The sequence below is a fragment of the Pollicipes pollicipes genome, unplaced genomic scaffold (assembly GCF_011947565.3).
Source record: "Pollicipes pollicipes isolate AB1234 unplaced genomic scaffold, Ppol_2.1 Scaffold_2555;HRSCAF=2994_pilon_pilon_pilon, whole genome shotgun sequence".
In the NCBI taxonomy this organism is placed as follows: Eukaryota; Metazoa; Arthropoda; class Thecostraca; order Pollicipedomorpha; family Pollicipedidae; genus Pollicipes; species Pollicipes pollicipes.
In genome coordinates, this window is record NW_023596136.1 from 1,837,182 (window position 1) to 1,856,263 (window position 19,082).

The following is a 19,082-nucleotide window of genomic DNA, read 5'->3' on the forward strand; positions in this document are numbered from 1 at the left end:
TAAAACATATATTGCGTTTAATCAAAATTAGGTGGGCTAAATCTGGCGAAAATAGAGGAGGGTAGGTTGTCGGGCCTTCAGTTCTCCCCCTTCCCAAACTACTTTACAAAAATTGACGCCCCTGGCTCTCAGAGACAGCCAGATGTCAATTTTTCGCTGAAATCGTATAACAAGAGAACCAAAATCCTACAAAACTACCTTGTATTTGAAGTGAAACTCTGAGTGAATGGCAGATGACGACGAAACCTTAACCCCCCCCCCCCCCCCTCCCTCCTCATTGTCTACATTTTCTGCACCTCCTCACTTTTTACCTCTCATTGCCTCCTCACTGCCTGCATCATTGGCTGCCATACCAGCTTCCAGCAGGCAAGATTAATATTGGATAAAGGTTGAACTGGGAATCTTAGTCATTTCAATGCTAACAAAACATTAATAAAATGATTGCATTTCAAGCAGAGGCTTAGCTTCAAAGGTAGGTGAAAGGGCTGAGCAGGAAAGGCTAGCAATCTTCCCCAAGATATGCCTGTCTTCCCACATTTGGCACACTTCTTTGCAAACTGAAGGGGTGGGGCCTGGAGGCCTGAATTGGATGGTAGCTAGATACAAATCCTGATCTGAAAATCTATTTGACTGGTGACCATCCTCAATCAGGGACAAAGTAACAATATCATAAGCTGGCACTTCAGAACCATTGTCACCTCCCGTTATTCCCTTCTCTGAGGAGTGTCACCAGCCCTCGGCGCCGATCCCATTGTTCTCTTCATAGGGAGGAGGGTCCAGTGTTGAGACTGCTACGGTGAGCCAGCAGCCTTTTCTGTGTCCCGAAAAGTTAGTTTGAATGTAATCACAGGTCAATTTGTGCCTTGCTTGGATCGTCTCGACCACTTTCCCTGAACTGTCAATCAATGAAGTCAATAATGCCCAAAAGTGAACACTGGATAAATAGTCATGAAACTGCAATGCGAATGCGGCTTACAAAGCCCCAGTGTATTGAAAGTCACCGCCAACCTTGCATATCTCAGTGGCATCGCAACGACTGAAACATACTCTTGCCGTCAAACGAATCGCCATATCCAGATCGCTTTTGAGTAGTTCTTACTGTCTAGTTTGAGGCACTGGGAGTCGGCGGTTAAAAACAGCGAATGGGTCGACTGGCCGGGCCATGGGAAACACACTGATTTGTCGCCGACATGTCACCGAAGCGAGCGGCCAACTGAAAACCAAAGGGTATTTTTGTCGCCGGCTTGGAATGGAGCCTGAGTAAGATGCCATGGGGCCGTATGGCAGGGTAATGGGTATTTACCAAAAGGCTTGTTGGTGACGTGGGGTGAAATATGTTACCATTGAAACCCATGCAATGTTTTGGGATGTGCGCAGTAATGTTTCGTCGTGGTCTTCACCAAAACTGTCGGTCAAAGCATTTTTGGCACCAAACGTCGCGTGAAAATAGACCTTTTTGTCTCCGACCTTATCCACCAAGTCGGCGAGTTTTACCACCCCTGGATAGCAGGTCAATGAATCATGGGCGGCCTGAATTTTACACCACGCGAGTGGACGCGTCGTGGTCAGGCCTGCGTTTATACGTCAGTTCAACTATCTTGCATAGCTCATATACTGCGCACAGCTTGGGGCGACTTTGGATTTTCCACGAGCTTAACGAAGGGATTTTTATCACCACGGGCTAAATGCGTCACGGATGCTCTGCGTTATGACTCCTCAGAGCCTATGAGGGATTTTGGCGTGCCGAAGTGTGATTTCGGCGGATTGGGGATTCCGGCGTGCCGATGAGGAACTTCGGAATTATGCTATAACGAGAGAAGGTGGGGGCTGCGTGGTGATACCACGGTGAGCCTTGCACCAGGTAGCTGCTATTTACTGGGGATAAATTACGAAATATAAGTGGTGTATGGCTGTGAGGCTCCGCTCATAACTGGGGGATCTGATCGTTGCACATAACCTGCGCAGTCTTTGTATAGCGACCACTCTATGGAACTCCCTTTATTATGGCCGGTGACAAGCATGCATGAGTTGGTGTGAATGTATGAATGCTAGTTGCTGAATGCCAGTAAAGCGACGTCTGCTGTCTATGTTAGGACGAAAGCATCTGTTTTGTAAAAGCCCATGTAATGTCGGCGCGCCAGTGTTTTGCCACCATTTGCAGTCGTCCCAGTCAGTTGGTTTATTACAGGGAATTGCCTCAATAGTAATTACTTGTAGATCAATACAGGGGGCCATGTAGCCAACAGCCGCCAATAACAATGGCGTGCGTATTTAATCTGAGGAAATACGACTAGTGCCGGTAGATGTGTTGTTCCCAACAAGCTTTTTTCTCCTTCGTGAGGTTGGTGATTCGTAAGTTCAGCCACTATTCTTAGAGTGGTATTCATAACATTATGCATTACACAACGTTATGTGCGAGCACATAACTTCACAAAACATACAGGAACTTCATCTAAACTATTGAATCAGTCACGGCGCTTGTTGCTTGCATGCAAGTTGGGCTTCGGGAATCACGCGACTGCCGTATGGTGGTGGTGAAATATCTGTCGGGTGAGCATGACAATATTGCTAGAAAAAATGAGGGGGCAGTGCTTCTAGTCACGCGGACGAAAAAAACAAGTCGAAGAAAACAATCGATGATATAGTAGTGAAAAACTGCGCGCAACAAACGGTGTCATTTTTGTTTGCCCGGTGACCTCCGCCTTGCGTTAGCCATGGCACCGACTCCGCGCAGCCTACGGAGACTGCAACGCCAGGCGTCAGGGATTTTGTTCTAAGGCTTGCGAGCGCACATGGTCAAAAGTATGTGATGTACTTCTTTCACAAACGAATTCTGGCAAAAGGTTGTAAATTCCCAGACACATAGGGGTCGGGCATGCCGAAGCAAACCCACGACCCCATTTCGATATACAATCGACGTTAACCATCAACATTTACAACATCCCTGTACAACACAGCAAAAATTCTGGGAAATCCCCTGAGCGTTACCATTGAAAACAGTGTACTGAGCAATTACGAAATGAAAAGCCGCTGTGTTTTTATGTTGTCATTTAAGGCCTGGTTTCTTCGGGCTACTGACTTCAAAATACTAACAAAATGACATGTATCGGTGCCTTTTAGCTTGTGTTGGTATAAAAAGGTACATATTGGAATAAAACGGAGGAAGTTGCGCCCATTGAAATCAAGTGAGCTATATCCGATAATGTTTTGGGAGCAGGCCTTTCGCCAAGAGGGGGCCATTTGTAAACCCTATGTCTCTCCCCTTACCAGGATTATGGCTGCGTATTTGCGTGGTTGAGCTCATTATGCATCGAATATGGGTACATCAGTATAATGGCATGTGGCCACTGAAGACCCAGCTCAACCAGCAATGTTTTTATACCCAACCTGCATTGCGCGTCATACTGGCACTGCGGGGCTTGATTTGCCACGCATTCGAAGTTAGGTGGGTTCGGGTCGCTTACCGTTCTGAGACGCAAAGGTTTGGAGCAGTGTCCCCTAAACACCGCGGGCTTGAGGGGCAGGTGAAAGGAAATGAATAAGGAAAGACATTCTCGACAGTAGGGCATCTACTTCAGCTATTTAGGGAAAGGTTGAGGACCCTTTTCATTACTGGTGAATGGAGGAGTGCCTGTACCTGTTTTACGTTAAATGAAGCGCATATATTTTATCGATGAAACTTCGGTTTGGTGGAGAGCCTACGTGTAAACGAGTGGTGACATCCACATCTGTTTGAATACTTAATTCTTGCAAATGTGTAGGCAAATACGTCAGAAATCACTAAGCAAATAATGGTCCAGTACGCACGGATTTCACTTGATCATTAAGACTGCATTGAACATTGATGCTGACTTTCGTAGACGTTAGTGATGGAAGCCAACTGATCTAACTAAAAAGTGCAGTGGAACAAGCTTCAGTTCTCCGATTCATCTACGACCTGGGCGTCAATAACCGTATTGCATTTCTAGATAGAAACATCACTGCTGACCGACGATTCGTGACGACAGTTTTCAAAAAGCTACCAGATGCTGGACGATGCCTCAGTGTCACAAGCGAATACCCCGACCGGTACAGGATCAGTGTAGTGCGCTCCTACCTCCGAAGAGCCTTCAAACTCTGTTACGATTGGTGGCAACTACACACTGAACTGCGGCGCATCAAGCAAGTTCTAGTAAAGGTTGGCTTCTCCAGCAGCGCCATCGACCGTGAGACCAGCAGCTTTGTGTCACAATATCAGAAAAAGTTGACGCCGTCAAACATCAACCAAACCCAATCAAGCTCTTCCATTATAATCGAATGTCTGATGGTGATGAGACAGACGAGCGTATCCTCCAGAAAATGATGCCTGAAAACGTCGAGCCAGTCGGCCAGGACGGCAGGGTAACGCTCACCAGCTACTACAAAAATAGAAAGGTCACCCAAATAATCATGAAAAATAAGCTGACAGCCAACTTTGGCTCCTTGAAACGAACTAATGTCGTTTACCAATTTCGTTGTGACATGAGATTACAGGCTACTAAAGCAATCAAACTACGTTGGTGTCGCTACCACCACACTCTCAAGGCGGTTGACGACGCACTTGGCTGATGGTGATCCAAAAGAGCACGTGCAAAAAGAACACGACGGGAACATCAACCGACTTCACCAGAAACACTAACATCTTAACATTATCATCAAACTGGAGGAAGCTTTGTGTCCTGAAGGCTCTCACGATCAAAGCATTGTCACCGGAACTAAGCAAGCAAGCGACCCCCTTCATCACCCTTCACCTCATCTCATTTAGGAACGATCGCTATCATCCGTAGGTGGTATATCTTACCACTCAGTCCGTGTTTTGCCGCTTGAATTCTTATACTCCCCAAAAAATGTCAACCACATTATCTAGACTATAAAGTTTGGGGATCGAACTGAGCTTGATGATGCCTAGCGGTTTTACCTTACTGTTTACACCAACCGTAATATGTAATTAAATATTCGTCACTTGTATGATGTATGTGAGTAACTTTGAAAATGCAGGATGTAATTTCGAAACGTTAGTACAATTAATGGATATCAAACATCAGCCAGCCACTTTTCAGTCTCAATGATGGGCAGAGGGGGATAATCAGAAAACTCGAGGAAGAACAGATAAAGCTGATAAAATGTGTCTATTCCAAGGTCTTTGGCAACTCTCGCATAGAACATACATTGCTGCCTACATGTACTAATGCATATATATATATATATATATATATATATATATCATATACACATGGTATGTTGAAAGGCCAGATCGTAAGTGGAAAAATCCAAGGAATTTTTCACACCTGTCCCTTATAGCGACTTTCAAGACTTTGGCCTCTCCTATCATTTTGAGAAATCAACACCCATGCTTCGGGCTGAGAATTGTTACACTCTTCTGCAGTTCTGGTGGGATGTGAGCATACTCGTGTGTTTCTCTAACAGCGCCACAGACTATGGTGCCCAGTTCCTGCCGAAAAGCTTGCAAAAAGGTACCGTGTAGCCGTCCTGACCAGGGCTAGTCGAGCTCGCCACGGACGCCGGATTTGCAGAGTTCTTGTCTTCTAAGAGGCCCCTCCAGCTCTTTTGCTTCCGAGTTTGTCATGCCATGGATGCATGAAATTAATTCGCTCCAAACGTCACATGCTGATCGCTTGTATAGTGTTTCAAAATAGATTTACATGTTTTGACACCTCCCATGTGGATTCTGTGGTATGCCCGGCTTTAGTATAGCTTAATATCATTGGCCTAAACACCATCTGTCCAGGCCTGTGGAGGCGTTTGTTCAACCCGTAAAAGTAAGCGGTACTTCGCTCCGGAAGGTGTCGCCACCGTGCCTGACAACTGTACATGCCCGAAGTTATGTCTCGCAGAATGTTGCCTCTTTCCTTTTTAGGACTGGCAAGCCGTGGAACTGCGTCAGAATTGACTGGTACGCATAAGTTAGACCTTTGGATCGTATTTATGGCATTCTCTTACCCATTTAATCTCTTTTCCCCCTCCTTCTTTTTGCGAGATGAATACTGTATTGTATACCACCGTAACACGCACGACACTGTGTGCAGGAGCAAACATGCTGATACTCCTGTCGAATTTTCTCAGATAATTTCAGCCATTTTCAGTCTTGCCGACTGCAGGTAAACATCGTCGAGCAACAACGAATTATTAAACTTCCCATATGATTTGCCCCGTTTAGTTTTGTGAATGCTCAGCTCAACAACGACTATCCTACGATCGGACATAATTCTGTCCGCAAGTTGGGCTTTGGGTGCTTCAGCCTGGGAAAGAAACGAGTCAATAATTATAGAAGATCGATCCTAGATTTACTTTGTGGATCTCTACGTCCATGGGTATGCATGCGAACTTCAGGGTTCGATGACCTCCAAATGTCTATTAGCAAGTCTGCTCGCATAAATTCTTGAACTGCCCGTTTTGATTCGTCGGTGTTGTAACACCTGGCTGCAGCAGTAAACCTATCGATCTCCACGTCTAAGTTGAAATGCCCGCCCTATATGATGTCACCAGCTCGCACTTCTTCGCACTTGTCAAGTAAGGTGCGAAGGTGGCTCGGGCTGTCTGTATTCGGTCCGCATGTGTTCACTAACAGAACTGTGTTCCCGTTGATGTCGGCAACGAGAATGACGAAACGGCCTGATGAACACTTAACGGTTGTTCGGATGGACATTTTCATATCTAGATTAATAAGGATGGCGAGCCCTCTGCTCCTGTTGTCGCCATAAGCGAAAACGCCCCGTCCTGCCCATTCGCTCAGACACATGTTCTCGGTTGTGATGTCTGTATGTGTCTCCTGCATGGACACTATATCTAATCTTCGTTTCTTAAACCAGCAAAAACAATTGTCTTTGCTTGCTCGATTTCCCAAGGAATCGGAGTCCATCGACATTTATTGATGCGATCTTAAAATGTATCATGGCTCAAGAAGAGGGCTGCCATTGAATGGACAAGAGACACCCCAAACAGCCAGGTCTCTGCGCAAGGTGCGGGCGAGCCAGAGGCCTAAATGATTTCACTCTCCTTTCTTTTTCGGCCCCTTCCCTGTTGACCACCTGGGTCCGTCGCTTTCCTACTCAGTCTCCCCTCCACCACCTCCCACACACTGCTACGCTCGAGCCGGCCCTGATCGCGACGCGATTCGAGCGACCAGGAGCGCGCGTCAGGAGACCAGGCTGAACGACGGCCAGCTCCCTCTAAATTGGGAGCCCAAGGGTCAAACGAGTCTCCACTGAAGGGTCAAACGAGTCTCCGACCGACTGGTCAACAGGAACACTACGCCACTTACGATAAACCGCACACGCGCTCAGCGCTATAACCTTCGTGTCAAACGGTTGGCACGGCGACGGCATATAATCCGGCATGCTACGACGCCCTACAAAACAGCCCGCGCCAAACACTGCTAACTGCACGGCAAACTTACGCCACAAAATTATCAACTTGACCCGAAATTTCATGATGGTGTGGTGGGGTCTGGCCTCACACGCAACGAGCACTGCCGAGCCGTGGGCTCTGATGTCAAATATCGATCCAATCAAAAGATTTTAGACTAAATGTTTAAAACATGGCCTCTGAATTTCAGGCGAACAAACGGCAGTTGTGAGGCACTATATAAGGCAAAGGGCTGATCTTAAACCATAAGAGAAATTATGCACACATGTGGTCCAAGTATGTGCCCAAGCAAAAAAAAAGCCGTGATGCTTCACCTGTACACCATGCATGATACATTAGTGGACTTCTGCCTGCCAAAACCATTGGAGATGACCCAACTCATTGAATATTCCATAAAGTTAGCTGATTGAATGCTCCAGCATGAGCTCAACTCATTACTATTTCAATCAGTGATATAAACACGAACTTGTATAAGCTTCTAAACGCGGTAGTTTTCTTTTGAGCATGTTTTTGTATGACCTAAATCACTCTGACCTTTACCTATGTTATTTCATTAGTCGCCCGACGCCGCAAAAGGCATCTGGTTGATGTCATTTCATGGAGGCTGAGTACAGTACATCCTGCGCGAGTGGCACGTGGTGGTGCTAAACATATGAACCAGTTGACCGTTAAGTCCTTGGATCATCACAAACAAACCTCAGTCAAGTTTACGCGGGCTACCTGACAGTGCAGACTTCAGTTCTTCCGACGTTTCGCGACGCGTGCCAAAGAGAGCAGCTCTACCCTCAGTGTCAGCAGGTACACCTGCCAGGCAAACGCTCCTTCGGTACCGAAAGTCGCAGGCCGTACCCTAGTGTGAACAGGGGCTTCGTCGTGTCGCCGTTGCAGATCCCTATTTTCGAGACGCGCAGCGACGGTCGCGACAACTTTCTGGTGGCGCTGCTGCTGGCCGGTCAGTTTACGATTCCCGAGGTCACCGTGTTCTTCAACCACGAGCTGTTCCGCGGCAACCGCACCACCAAGATCAGCACGGGCAAGCTGAGCGCCTTCGGCTCACCCAACCTGTCGCCGCTCGTGTCGGTCGGCATCGACATCGAAGGTGACTCACCGCCAGACCAAGTGGAAGCTGGTGCTGGCTCCTGCTCGCGGCCGAGGGCTCTGGAGATGGTAGTTAGAACCTCTTTCCTTGTGGCATATGCCTCGACAATGGCTCTGGCATCTCGTTCGCTGTTACTGTTTTTGCCTTCCGCAAGAACCCCTCGTTCAGCAACCGCCTAAAACTGTGTCTTTTCTCATGACTATGAATGCATATATTGATTTATCAAAGCAAAGATCTATCTAAGCTCTGTTCTCAGAAGGCGATACGCGTTTATCCCCCCCCCCCCGCCCTTCTCCCCCACCCACCGAAAAGCATATCATCAGACTCTGCTGTCATGTCATCTGCACTGTTTTCGCAGTTGACTACCGAACGATATTCCGTCCTACGACGATCGCCCGGTTTGAGGTCCACAGCCGCCTCTGCCGACACGTCGGGCTGCTCCGCCTGTTTCCCTCCATCACGACGGAGACGGTCAGTGACGCGCTCTGCGTCGCCCGTGCAGTAGTCCTGACCAGGTGAACTGCCCTGCAAACGACCAGGCCTCCGGTGTGGGCAAAGTGAATGTTGACCACGTAGGAGGAGAAATGTTAGTGTGTGTGTAGAAAAACCCTGTTAGAAATGACGCCGATGGTAGAGCACATGCTACGAAACTGGTGTAAGTGCTCAGCTGGGGATAATTTGGAAGTTGAACGATATACCCGCTGATATTACACGGCTAGCCAAGCACCTGGGCTGGCCAGCCTGAGTCGCGCACAGCATGTGCATTTAACGTCCACGGTTCTCAATCCAGGAGAAACCAACGGACTTTTTCGTTTGCCGATCGATTCCAAGATCGGCAAGCTGCATTATCTCCACCACGGCACGGCGCGGTTTGCGCAGGTGAAAGCGTTTCTCCAAGAACCGATCCAGGGGGTAGTGCTGCAGTCGTACGGGGCCGGCAATGTACCCTCCAACCGCAAGGACCTGCTAGACGCCTTCTACCAGGCCAGACAGCGAGGGTGTCATCGTCGTCAACTGCACCCAGTGCAGTCAGGTGTGGATACGCAGCGAAGAAGCTGATAGGACTGCTCATCACATGCAGCTGGTGTACAGGCTGTGGTTTGTCTGACACGGTTAAGCTGGCGCCGGTTGGGCATGACAAAACATAAAATAGGCCGGCCGCCCTTTGCTGAGGAGTGTCTATCTGTTTATCTATGTGGGTACCCAACGCAATGTGCGTGTTGGCAGCCATGACAAACACGTGGACACTAGCAACTAGAACGTGGACGTAAGTCACTAGCACGTGGACACTAGTCACTAGTTCGTGGACCCCAGCCACTGGCATGTTTATTCTAGCCACTGGCTCGTGGACAGTTCTCAACAACCTGGCCTCAACTGGTTAGCATAATGCGTCTCATAGGGTCCTTATGTCGAGATCAGGCTGTGCGACCGCAGACAGCCGTGCTGGACGCTAGCCCGTGCCTGCATCCTCTGAACGGCTAGTTGCGTCCTCCAGGGCGCCGTCAGCGCCACCTACGAGACGGGCAAGTCCCTGCTGGACGCCGGCGTGCTCCCCGGAGCGGACATGACCCCCGAGGCCGCGCTCACCAAGCTCGCCTACGTGCTCACCAAGGACGAGTGGGACCTCGAGACCAAACGACAGGTACGGGCCGACTGACGCGCTCGAGACTTGGTGCGCTTGGAGACTTGGTGGCTACCTGTTCCAGGCATCCGTGTCACTGTGATTCCTGATCTACGCCGATGTGCTGGGTTAAAGTGTGTGCGTTCGCTCCACTGCTGTCCGTATTGCCTACGTAAAAAGGTACTGACGACGTAGAAGGGTTAACTGAATGAGTTTACATCGTTTCCTAAATCTGCCGCTGATGAAGTTCTGGTATATGAGCCACTGACGAAAATAGCAGTTGCGAACGTGTTGCCGCGTCGGCTCAACGCAAGGACAACGATAAACTGAAGCGCGCCGTGTCTGCCGCCAACAGAAGATAACGCAGAACCTGCGCGGCGAGCTGACCGCGCACGTGGACGTGGAGCTGCACGACCAGGACCTGGTGGAGGCGATCGCGCGCAAGATGCACATGACCTCGAGCGGCGAGGTGGAGCGGCTGCGCGAGACCCTGTACCCGGCCATGCTGTGCTCTGCGGCCGAATGCGGCTCCATCGAGCGCATCGACGCGCTGCGGAACTTCGTGAGTGAGGCTGCTCGGGCTCCAGACCAGGTCATGGGCTACAGACCAGGCCATCGGCTCCGGACCAGGTCATCGGCGCCGGACCAGGTCATCGGCGCCGGACCAGGTCATCGGCTCCGGACCAGGTCATGGGCTCTGGACCAGGTCATGGGCTCCAGACCAGGTCATCGGCGCCGGACCAGGCCATCGGCGGCCGGACCAGGTCATCGGCGCCGGACAAGGTCATCGGCGCCGGACCAGGTCATGGGCTCTGGACCAGGTCATGGGCTCCAGACCAGGTCATCGGCGCCGGACCATGCCATCGGCTCCAGACCAGGTCATCGGCGCCGGACCATGTCATCGGCGCCGGACCAGGTTATCGGCTCCGGACCAGGTCATCGGCGCCGGACCAGGTCATCGGCGCCGGACCAGGTTATCGGCTCCGGACCAGGTCATCGGCGCCGGACCAGGTCATCGGCTCCGGACCAGGTCATCGGCGCCGGACCAGGTCATGGGCTGGTGACTGAACGCTGGGGGTCGTTTGTCTGGAGGCTGTTTCGTTAAGGTGGGCTTCGAGGGTTCAGTGCTGCAAAATGGTGGCGAAAGCCACGCTACAGGTTGACGTACAAATCGTCAGGCTAATGTACGCTTAATGGCAATCCAGTGAGGGTCCTTAAGGAGCATCCGTATTGTCGTGAGCTGCTGCTGCGACCAGCGGCAGCCAGTGTGTTTATGCTGTTCTTGCAGTGCCTTGGTGGCCCTCAGGATATCGGTGCCACGTTGTTGAAAGGACTTATCACTCAGGCGTACCATGCTGGCTGATTGCTCATGTATCTCGTCTTACCCGCATGTTCACCCCCTCCCCCTGCCCTACCCCTTTACGCTCAGGGGGCTGACGTGTCCAGCATGGACTACGACCGGCGCACGCCGCTGCACGTGGCTGCGAGTGAGGGCAATACGGCCGTGCTGCGTCACCTGCTGCTGCACGGCGCCAGCGTTCACATCCGCGACCGCAGCGGCGCCACGCACTCTCCACTCGGCCGTGGCAGTTCCAGCGGCTCGACTGCATCCGCATATTGGTGGACTGCGGCGCCCATCTTGTCCATGGCGCCGGCGCACCTCGGTCAGTGGCGCAGCCCGCAGGCAGGCCACTCGTGCATGCGGGACAGAGCAATCTCATGTCTCACCATCAGTCTCATACCTGTCAAGCAGCGTGGATGTTTTGAGTCGATGGATAGGAAAAGCGACCAAAGTTCAGAATTACCCTCTGCCGACCCCCAATAATTGTGTTGTGGTGCATGGAAAACAGCAGCGAAAGTTCAAAATCTCTAGTGGGGCAATCCCAGTCATATTTTGGGGAGAGCGACGCCTCAGAGCGGGACCGCGTGACGTGCAGTGCCCGCTACCGATGGAGAGGGCCGTGACGGCAGTGCCCGGCTACCGATGGAGAGGGCGGCACAATCGTGGGAGAGCGACGCTTCAGAGCGGGATCGCGTGACGTGCAGTGCCCGCTACCGATGGAGAGGGCGACACACTCGTGGGAGAGTGACGCCTCAGAACGGGACCGCGTGACGTGCAATGCCTGCTACCGATGGAGAGGGCGGCACACTCGTGCTTGATCCTGCTTCAATGGAATCGGGCCCGGCTCCGACTTACAGCGCATGGGGCATATTTTGGCTCTGACTTCGTGTAAGGCAGTGCAACATTGGATTGATCTCAATGCCAAATCGAGGAGAAGTGGCTCAACTTTCCGGGATCAGTCCCGGCGGAATCGCTTTCCTTGACAAATGAGGAGGTATTCTGTGATATTAAGGCCTACATAGAACGCCTATTCTAATCTCAAGATATGTCTGCATCGGTGATTTTCATTTGGTCCGCGTATAGGGTGTCATAGCATTAATATGCGTCGTTATTTGCGTCCCTAATGGAGTCTAGTCATCGATGATTATGTCGAGTTAATTCTGGGTTCGAATCACGAGACAATTAAAAGGCCTCAATTCCATCGTGGCAAAACTCAAATTTCGTTCGTTTCCGGAGTCGATTTCAACTGTACACTGGATCAAGCACAAGTTGGGTGAGAGTTGTATGAGCCGCCGTCGCTGAAATGGGCGTATTTGCGCTGGATATGCAATGCAGCGTTTGTTGCGATAAATGACGGTCATCACCTGGGTTTCTCCAAGACAAACATGTGCTTGGGTCATCTTTTATCGCATTGCGTGTAGTTACATTCTGCATGTAGGCACTATGTGGCTGTCAGAGATGATTACCAGATCGCAGAGGTCCATTATCCATGCTTTGCTAAGATTCGATGTGGCTCCATGAGACAGCTGGGAATTTTCCGTTTTGATAGCTGTGTCCATCTCACTGATGTCACGCCATGTCTCACATGACTTACCGTCACATCACAATTTACCGAACTACGCACCTGTTTCGGCACGTCACGTCACGTGCCACGTCACGTCACCTGTCGCGCCACGTCACCCTGACGCAGATGTGACGTGCGCTGTGATGTCAGGCTGTCTGTGCCGCCAGGGATTCACATGCTCTAGACATCAGGCACTAGGTGTGGATGTACGGTGTAGTGACGTGACTCTCCAACTGGCCAGCGCTGTGACACGTCGTGATGTGCTGCCTCTCCCCGCCCGCCGCCAGGGGGTACGCTGTTCCCGGTTGTGACGTACTTCTGCCCATCCCCCCCCCCCCCGTCACCAGGGAAGCAGATGTTCCCTGTGTGACGTACCCCAGCCCCCGTCCTCAGGGGGCAGCTTGTTCCCCCATGTGACGACCCCCCCCCCCCCCCTCCGTCGCCAGGCGAGCAGCTGTGTAGCGCCGCCGCTACTGGCCGGGTCACCATGCTGGAGGCATACCGACTGGCCCAGACCGACCTCGGCCAAGCCGGACGCCACCGGACGCACCGCCCTGCACGTGGTATGGTGCCAGTGCTGCCTGTGGTGCCGCTCATGTCTGTTTAGTGAAGTATAGCGTAAGCAGCGCGCGGTGTGTATCTTGGACGAAGTTATGATTGCGTCATACCCAACAGGACAATGGGCCTTCCGCTAAAGCGAGCAGATGGATGAGCTATAGCACGTGCAGGGCTGGTTACGAGAAGTAGAAAATGTATTTATACGGAACATGCTAATGGCACAAAATTGTTCACCGTGTCTTGCGTTTTTCGCTGCCATTTCAAAAGTATAGGTGCTGCTAGCGGTTTCAAAAAAATAAAATAAACAAAAAGAAATGCCAAGTCAGAGATTTACCTTTCCGACAGGTGATAGGAAATAACGGATTCGTTTTTGTTCTGTTGTTCGTATCCAATATAAAAGCACCCTGTGCCCTCCCGGAGGGAATACTCTTGGGCAAGCTTGTTCTCGTCTCCAGGTGGAGCTGTACGCGACCTGAGAATCAACAAATTTTTGTTTATGGAAATGCAATAGATTTCATTGATTTCGTTTGTCATCCTAGTGCTTTTACTGAGAGAAACATTGTAACAATGATATTCAAAGTGTGACAGAGCTTATACGTGGACCATATGGATAGAGTTATAGATGCCATCTTGCTGTCAAAGCGAATGGCCTATGAAGGTTTAACGAATTCAATAGAACGGCACACCCAACCTATAGAATGCCACCACGGTAATTGGCTGCATTGAAACCGATTCCAGAATTTCACCACCTATCCTTGGTCAGAATCGAAGTCGAATCGAATTGCGTCACTCGCACATGGAGTCTGAATCGATTCCATCATTCTTGAAACGAAACCACGCCCGCTCCCACGTCCGGCAGGCAGCGCTGCCGTCTCTTCCTGCTAACTCCTCCCTGATCCGGCAGGCGGCGCTGTCGGGCAATGCCGACATCTGCCGGCTCCTGCTGGCCTACGGCGTGAGCCCGGCGGCCAAGGACATGCTTGGCTTCACGCCGGCCGCGTACGCACGCATGGCCGGCAACCACGACCTGCAGCGAGAGCTGGACCAGAGCGGTGTCTCTCTGCAGGCCAACGGTCGGGACGCCTTGAACGGGACGCCCGGCCTCTCAACGTTCCTCTCAAGTCGCTGTGACGAGGTGCTGTCGCGCGAGGCGGCCGGGTCGATGCGCTTCCTGTCCAGCGCGAGCGAGGCTTCGGGCCGGGCGCGGCTGTTACGCGACAGCAGCTTCGATGATAACCACTCCGGCTAGCGCCGGCTAGCGCGGCGCTCATCGAGCTGCCGGATCGGCGGCTCGCGTCGGAGCCTTGGCGCTGGGGATGGGCACTTGCGGACGGAATCTGATTAGGAGGGCTGGGCGGAGAATATGTTGAAATATGACGAGGTGCCAGTTAGGCCGAGCCAGGGACGGCCATGAGACTGAGGGTGCTACGGGTGATAGGCCTGGACTGAGACTGGAGCAGTCTACTGGTCTCGGGCCCAGGGCCATGTGATTGAGTATTGCTCAGTAGGCTGGAAACTGAGGGGTAGGTCAGGGCTGTCGGATGGTTCGGCAGAACCTGTGCGCACACATGGGGCGAAAAACCGGGCGCGGTCCCTTTAAAGATTGCTTTCTTTTCTCCGAGCTTCTTCTTGCCCCTGCAGTGATGACGCCTACGTGAATGCTGATGCAGTGCTGCAGGGATCCAGGAGCTACACACCTGTGCTGCGATGGAGTGCTGCTAGTTGACGTGGTTCTCCCACTCCAGTCCTGAATGATGTATCACACACGCGTGTGCGTTGTGCGTAGACCGTGCTCGTCGGCTCCGCCTCGCTTTCGCTATGGTATTGTAACCAAGAAGGAAAGTTGGTTAGCCTTTGAAGCGCGATTCTCGTGTGAGTCTCATGTGATTCCCATGTGAAGTCTGTGATGATGGCAGCGGACCCCGTAGGTTCTGTTATTCGAACCCGAAGGCAATTGGTTGGAGCTTGCTAGCACGTATGGTGCAATTACATTTGGTAGCACTCCTACGTCGTGTGGTTGAATGAAAAGTGTTCGGTGAGAACACGTTGGACTATGATTGCAATGCTGGCATACGATACATCACGATGCGAAACGCCGACTCTTCATTTTCCGTCATGCAGTCCTGTGACTGTCACGCTGCTCCTCCTCTCTTGGCATCCTTTTGTCTCATTGGTGCATTACTGCTTGTGCTCAACGTCGACATCTCACGTCACCTACCCGTGAAACAAATATAGAACATTGCGGAGTGCGTTGCCACATAGTCGCGCTCATGAAGCTGAGGCTGTTTAACATTTGCTGGACGATAGTGCTACGGTTCTGACAGCCGTCAACAGCCGTCCTCTCCGGGCACATAAGGATTCTTGAAGTCATTTAGCCATCTTCGATCGTTGTCCGAGCTCAAAATCGCTTCCAAATACAATTGTTTAGTTGTGTTATATATATATATATATATATATATATATATATATTTTTCATAGTTCCTGGTGACGACTGGCTTAAAGCGTTTACTCTAGTTCAGAAGTGATTCCTTGACGTTATCCACCGTATCCCTCTCGTCAGCAGCGCGTTGAACGTGATGATGTAGGTTTGAGCGCTGTCGAGTGATATCCGCTTCGGGATATTTATATTACGCTCGAACACCTTGAGCATCAGGTTCTCTTCTCTTAAAACCTGATTGCAGGCAGAGCCGACTTGCTTTCTCTTATTTTCAACATCTACGTGTTCAGGGTCTGCGCAGTTTTCCCTCAATACGCCCTGCACTAGCTTTCCCAAAGCAGCTGGACACAGCTCTACGTAGCTGCAGTTTTGGACCGTGGTTCTTTCGTATCCAAAGCTTTGAATTCTTCTAGATTTCGTCGCGGCAACGCTGGGAGCATCAAAAGAGCATGTTTGCGATATAGTGGGCATGATGGAGGCATGCATGCTTCTCAGTTCGTGACGAATATAGCATGACATTAGTGACAAGTGTATCCACCTATATGCCCATGAAATTAGTTACTGTGCCCATGTGGCCTATGTGGCCTATCTGCTCGAAGAAGTGGAATACAAAATTTCATTAGCAGATGCTGGTTTAATGACACGATTCTTTTCGTGCCGTGGATATGCCGAAGCACGCGCAGCGCACGTGCGTAATCGTCTCCGCGATGCGTGAATGAGAGCAGCTTTGCCTTGTAACTCTCTAGAAATGGAAGGGTCAGGGTGTCTGCCCCTCTTACTCTATCTGCCTGGCGCTGAATGGCAGTCCCATAATTTGCAGCTCACTGTGTTGCCAATATTTTGCCTTCGATCTACCTTCATTTTTCAGGAGATGCTGGCATAAAGACGTTATCAAGAAAGCATTTGTTATATTCTCGCCTGTCTTTTCGCGCCCAAACCTCGACACTTTGAGGCTGAGCCCATTGTCACGAGTCACCTTTTATTACCTTCAATCTAATTCGGAATGAACATTTTTAGAACTACAGGAAGGAATCGACTGTGGCACATCACCACATGGTCACTTGTGCAGCTTAGAAAAGAAACGTCAAGCCTCTTCAGTACACAAAATGCGTGCATGATAACTGCCATCCCGTGCGAGGAACAACTGCGAAGACGGTTTTGTGTGCGTTGCTTGTAGTTGGTGTGCGACAGCGATTAGCAGAACTTGCACCTATTATCTAGCTCGAGAGCTGCTCAAAACGTTCCCACATGTGTTGGAACATGACAACCGTTACCTATGACTTTTGGAACATTTCTGTTACAGAAACGCATGCGTGCACACACACACAATATGCATATACAGACATTTATATGCATATATATATATATATATATATATATATATATATTATGGCTTATGGCCTTATGGCCTTAGAGAGAGAGAGAGAGAGAGAGAGCGAGAGAGAGAGAGAAGAGAGAGAGAGAGAGAGATAGAGAGAGAGCGAGAGGAGGAGCGTGTATGTGTATGTGTATGTGGTCTGTGTATAGTGTCTGTGATCTGTGTCGTTTCTGTTTATGTCTGTGTCCTTGTCTGTGTCTGTTCTGTTCTGTGTATGTGTCTGTGTCTGTGTCTGTTCTGTGTCTGTGCTGTGTCTGTGTCTGTGTCTTTGTCTGTTGTTGTTTCGTGTCTGTTCGTGTCTGTGTCTTGTGTTGTGGTCTGTGTCTGTGTCTGTGTCCTGTGTCTGTGTCTGTTATGGTGTGTGTGTGGGTGTGTGGTGTGTGTGTTGTGTGTGTGTGTGTGTGTGTGTGTGTTGTTGTTGTGTGTGTGTGTGTGTGTGTGTGTGTGTGTGTGTGTGGTGTGTGGTTGTGTGTGTGTGTGTGTGTGTGTGTGTGTGTGTGTGTGTGTGTTGTGTGTGTGTGTGTGTGTGTGTGTGTGTGTGTGTGTGTGTGTGTGTGTGTGTGTGTGTGTGTGTGTTGTGTGTGGTGTGTGTGTGTGTTGTGTGTGTGTGTGTGTGTGTGTGTGTGTGTGTGTGTGTGTGTGTGGTGTTGTGTGCGTGCGCGCGCGTCACGTTTCACGTCAACCGACCCACCTGACGAGAATGTTGGGCCGTGTCTATACGTCTTCTGTTCGGTCGTACACTGATGATGTGCCTCCATTCGCACGGATAGTACCACCGTGTACAAATACTGGGCCGGCTTACGATGATGATAATGATGTATTTAACACACCCTCGGGGGGGGGGGGTCAAATTAACACCCTGAGGGTTTTTCCAGAATGGGTTGCGAACGGCGCGGTGTAGTCGCGCCAAATTTTGCATAATGTAGACAACTGAATAGCGGATCGTTTGACATCAAAAATTAGATGTACCTTGTAAGATCGCTGACTTATGGCAGGTCAAAGTCAGGCCATGGTTTTAGGGAAGGCAATTTCCAGGGAATCGTCCAATCTCATACAATAACGGAGTGTTTGACGAAGCCATACATGTCTGAGATGCTTTCTTAGGCACCACAAATATTAAATGAACAAATTACTTTGACCTAAGGTCAGGTTTGAAAGTTAGACTAAGGTGAAAACCAACCTGATCTATTACTCTAGGGCTTGCTGTATGGGATAGGTTGTGGTGTTCATTTCGAACTTATTGACAGCAGGAACCACATTATGCATCTTCCATTGACTTCTTAGAGGTCAGAACAGGTCATTGACCTGAGATGACCCGTGTCGGCATTTTGTTTTAGGAACATACTGCCTAGCGCAATCTTTGTCGTTTATTCAAATGCAAAACTGAGAGCAGTCTTGTACGATTTTGGTCACCATGACGTTCAAAAGGTCAAAAAAGGTCAGTGACCTCAACTGGGCTTGTGACCTTTTGCTGAGAAACAGTTTCCTAGGTTCTGGGGGCACTTTGGAGACCGTCCTCGAATTTGACCTTGTTTGACCTTATTTAAGCCTGAAGGTCATGACCTAAGAAGCCCAAACTTTGACCTAAGTGAGCTAATGTAGAGGTCAAGACACTCTGCAAATTTGGTGTCTTTAGCTTTCTTAGTTCCCGAGATCTCAGGGGGTCAAACTGACCCCAA

The 19,082-nt window shown here is 50.3% G+C and overlaps 1 protein-coding gene across 1 annotated transcript in view; it reads left to right on the top strand.

Moving 5' to 3' along the window:
• LOC119107403 (L-asparaginase-like) overlaps positions 1 to 15,193 on the top strand; it is a 32,660-nt gene extending 17,467 nt beyond the window's left edge. The window contains 10 exon segments of the mRNA XM_037230840.1: positions 8,293 to 8,503; positions 8,862 to 8,974; positions 9,383 to 9,499; positions 9,501 to 9,536; positions 9,999 to 10,145; positions 10,480 to 10,686; positions 11,554 to 11,788; positions 13,318 to 13,342; positions 13,545 to 13,593; positions 14,493 to 15,193. Of these exon segments, the coding sequence (XP_037086735.1) occupies positions 8,293 to 8,503; positions 8,862 to 8,974; positions 9,383 to 9,499; positions 9,501 to 9,536; positions 9,999 to 10,145; positions 10,480 to 10,686; positions 11,554 to 11,788; positions 13,318 to 13,342; positions 13,545 to 13,593; positions 14,493 to 14,837 (1,485 nt within the window). The 3' untranslated portion in view covers positions 14,838 to 15,193.
• Positions 15,194 to 19,082: the final 3,889 nt, after the last annotated feature.